The sequence below is a fragment of the Limulus polyphemus genome, unplaced genomic scaffold (genome assembly GCF_000517525.1).
Source record: "Limulus polyphemus unplaced genomic scaffold, Limulus_polyphemus-2.1.2 Scaffold6957, whole genome shotgun sequence".
Lineage (NCBI taxonomy): Eukaryota > Metazoa > Arthropoda > Merostomata > Xiphosura > Limulidae > Limulus > Limulus polyphemus.
Genome location: NW_013672567.1, coordinates 12,255 through 15,020, shown reverse-complemented (window position 1 = coordinate 15,020; position 2,766 = coordinate 12,255). Strand labels below are relative to the sequence as shown.

Below are 2,766 nucleotides of genomic sequence, written 5' to 3'. Positions count from 1 at the left end.
GAAACAAATGTGCTTATTTTATATAGCGAAACAAATGTGCTTATTTTATATAGCGAAACAAATATGCTAATTTTATATAGCGAAACAGAATGTGCTAATTTTATATAGCAAAACAAATGTGCTTATTTTATATAGCGAAACAAATGTGCTTATTTTATATAGCGAAACAAATATGCTAATTTTATATAGCGAAACAAATATGCTAATTTTATATAGCGAAACAAATATGCTAATATTATATAGCAAAACAAATGTGCTAATTTTATATAGCAAAACAAATGTGCTAATTTTATGTAGCGAAACAGATGTGCTAATTTTCTATTGTTTAAGAGCAAGTATCGTCATATATCACTCTCCCAATTTTTTTTTTTTTCTAATTCTGCACGGAACAAACTTACGCAGGGGGGCTGTAAGACTTGGCAACAGAGATACCTGAGAAGTAGGACCCACGCTGTGGTGTATTAAATTTAACCTCTATATTCAAGCTGCACACGCGCAGTGAAATATGAATACCTAAACCCAGAGTGTCCCATATTTCAACCACCATTCATTGCCTGCAGCCAATTGTGGGAATGTGGTTGTGCCGAATGAAAAACAGGAAGAAATGAATATAGGTTGCTTTGGGAATGGTGGGTGGTTAGTAAAAGTTATCCCTCGAAGATGGCGCTGTAGCCTTAAAACATTAGAAAATATTAATGGACAACATGTTAAAGTTATAATACATTGCACGAGAAAGAAAGAAAATGAACATTTACGTCTAACTTCAAATAACATAATTAAGGCCTTTGCGTCTGGTCACAAATAGTAAGATACCACAACTTGGTTAGTCTATTTATCCTTAATGGCCTTCTTTACCCACAAATCAAGAGAAAGTTAAAAAGGGGGGTTCGTGAGATGGTTCGTAACTAAAAAGACTCGGAGAGAGAGAGAGAGAGAAAATGAAAAGTTTCAGAGAGACATTTTTCAATTCTCTCTTTAGTTAACATAGTTTCGTATGGTTAAAACGTACTCACACGTGTAACCCACTACTAAGTTAGTATATGTAGACTATTTTACGTATAAGAACAGATTTAAATGTGAGATTAGGTACGAATGAAGTATCTAAATATATTAATTAATTAACATAGCAATTCAGTTGGTTGAAGAAACTAATATAAACTATGAAATTAGCTATATTTGTGTCTAAATCCAAGTAATGAATTTGAATAATGTATGATGTGTTTTTTTACTTCTAATTTAAAATGATATATATGTATGTTTCTAACCCAACATGACATGTAGGGTATTTACATGGTTATAATTAAGTTTTAACTCGCAGTTTCTAGTGTTCTTCGTAATCAAACTTTCTTAAAAATAATAAATAGCAGCATTAGAAGGCTAGTTTCACTCGCTCTCTGCTTACATTAGAATAAAACCCGATCTTACTAGGTTAGAACTGAGTTGCTTAACAAGTACTTGAACAGTTCTATACGCACTTGCTAAGGAAACAGACTCTTTCAACTCCATTATAAGTATGCACCAAGAGAAAACAACTTGAACAAAAGTAAATACATCTAAAATAGTTTGACAATATTAAGTATATGTTTCTGTCATTGAACTGTCTTATCTGGTGCATTTTACACCACACTGATACTGACTATTTTCCGCTTTCTTATCTGTGTCTTTTTGGACTCAACTGATGCCCCCTGGTGGCTAAGCGATAACTCTGAGGCCTTATAACGCTAAAAAATTGGGTTTCAATACCCTCGGTTGACACATCAGAGATTACTCATTGTGTATTTTTTCACTTTACAACAAATAAACAAACAAATGAACGAGGTATATTGATACTGTAGACTTTCTGCCATCTTATCTGTTGCGTTTCTATACCGCATAATACTGAATACTTTCTGCCATTTTATCTGTTGCATTTCTATACCACATAATACTGAATACTTTCTGCCATCTTATCGGTTGCTTTTCTATACCACATTAATACTGAATACTTTCTGCCTTTTTATCTGTTGCGTTTCTATACAACATTAATACTGAATACTTTCTGCCTTCTTATTTGTTGCGTTTCTATGCCACATTAATATCTAAATACTTTCTGCCATCTTTTCTGTTGCGTTTCTATATCACATTAATACTGAATACTTTCTGCCATCTTATCTGTTGCGTTTCTATACCACATTAATACCGTACACTTTCTGCCATTTTATCTGTTGCGTTTCTATACAACATTAATACTAAATACTTTCTGCCATCTTATCTGTTGCGTTTCTATACCACATTAATACCGTACACTTTCTGCCATCTTATCTGTTGTGGTTTCCACCATATTGATACTGTAGACTTTCTGCCATCTTGTCTGTTGTGGTTTATAGCACATCAGTGCAGCCCTTGTACTATTTTGTCATTTACGTTTTGTAATACAGTGCCAATAGATTTTCCGGAGACTCTCAACAGTACGTCTGTTAACCAAAAGCGAGTCAAGAGACAAATTCCCGAAGCTGTCTGGCCAGAAGTCTTATTGGTCGTTGATTATGACACTTTTAAAGTTCATGGTCATAACAACAGGGATATCAAGAGATATTATGTCAGCTTTTGGAATGGGGTAAGTTTTGTATCACACGCACACAGTATTGGTTTTAAATACACATAGTAAATGTATAAATGTTGTTCTCTCTAATGAAAGACTACGTTAAAGTCTGCAGAAGCTAATATAAACAGTTTAATATTAGGTCGTCAAGAAAGTAATGTCGCGTTTTGGAACACTTTCATTAA

At 33.5% G+C, this 2,766-nt stretch overlaps 1 protein-coding gene across 1 annotated transcript in view; it reads left to right on the top strand.

Annotated features, from left to right (window-relative positions):
- Positions 1–2,766, top strand: part of LOC106474215 (venom metalloproteinase 3-like) — a gene marked incomplete at its 3' end in the record, with an annotated part of 42,748 nt that overhangs the window by 28,268 nt on the left and 11,714 nt on the right. Inside the window, exon 5 of the mRNA XM_022402565.1 lies at positions 2,418–2,596. Within this exon, the coding sequence (XP_022258273.1) occupies positions 2,418–2,596 (179 nt within the window). The remainder of the gene's footprint in view (positions 1–2,417; positions 2,597–2,766) is intronic.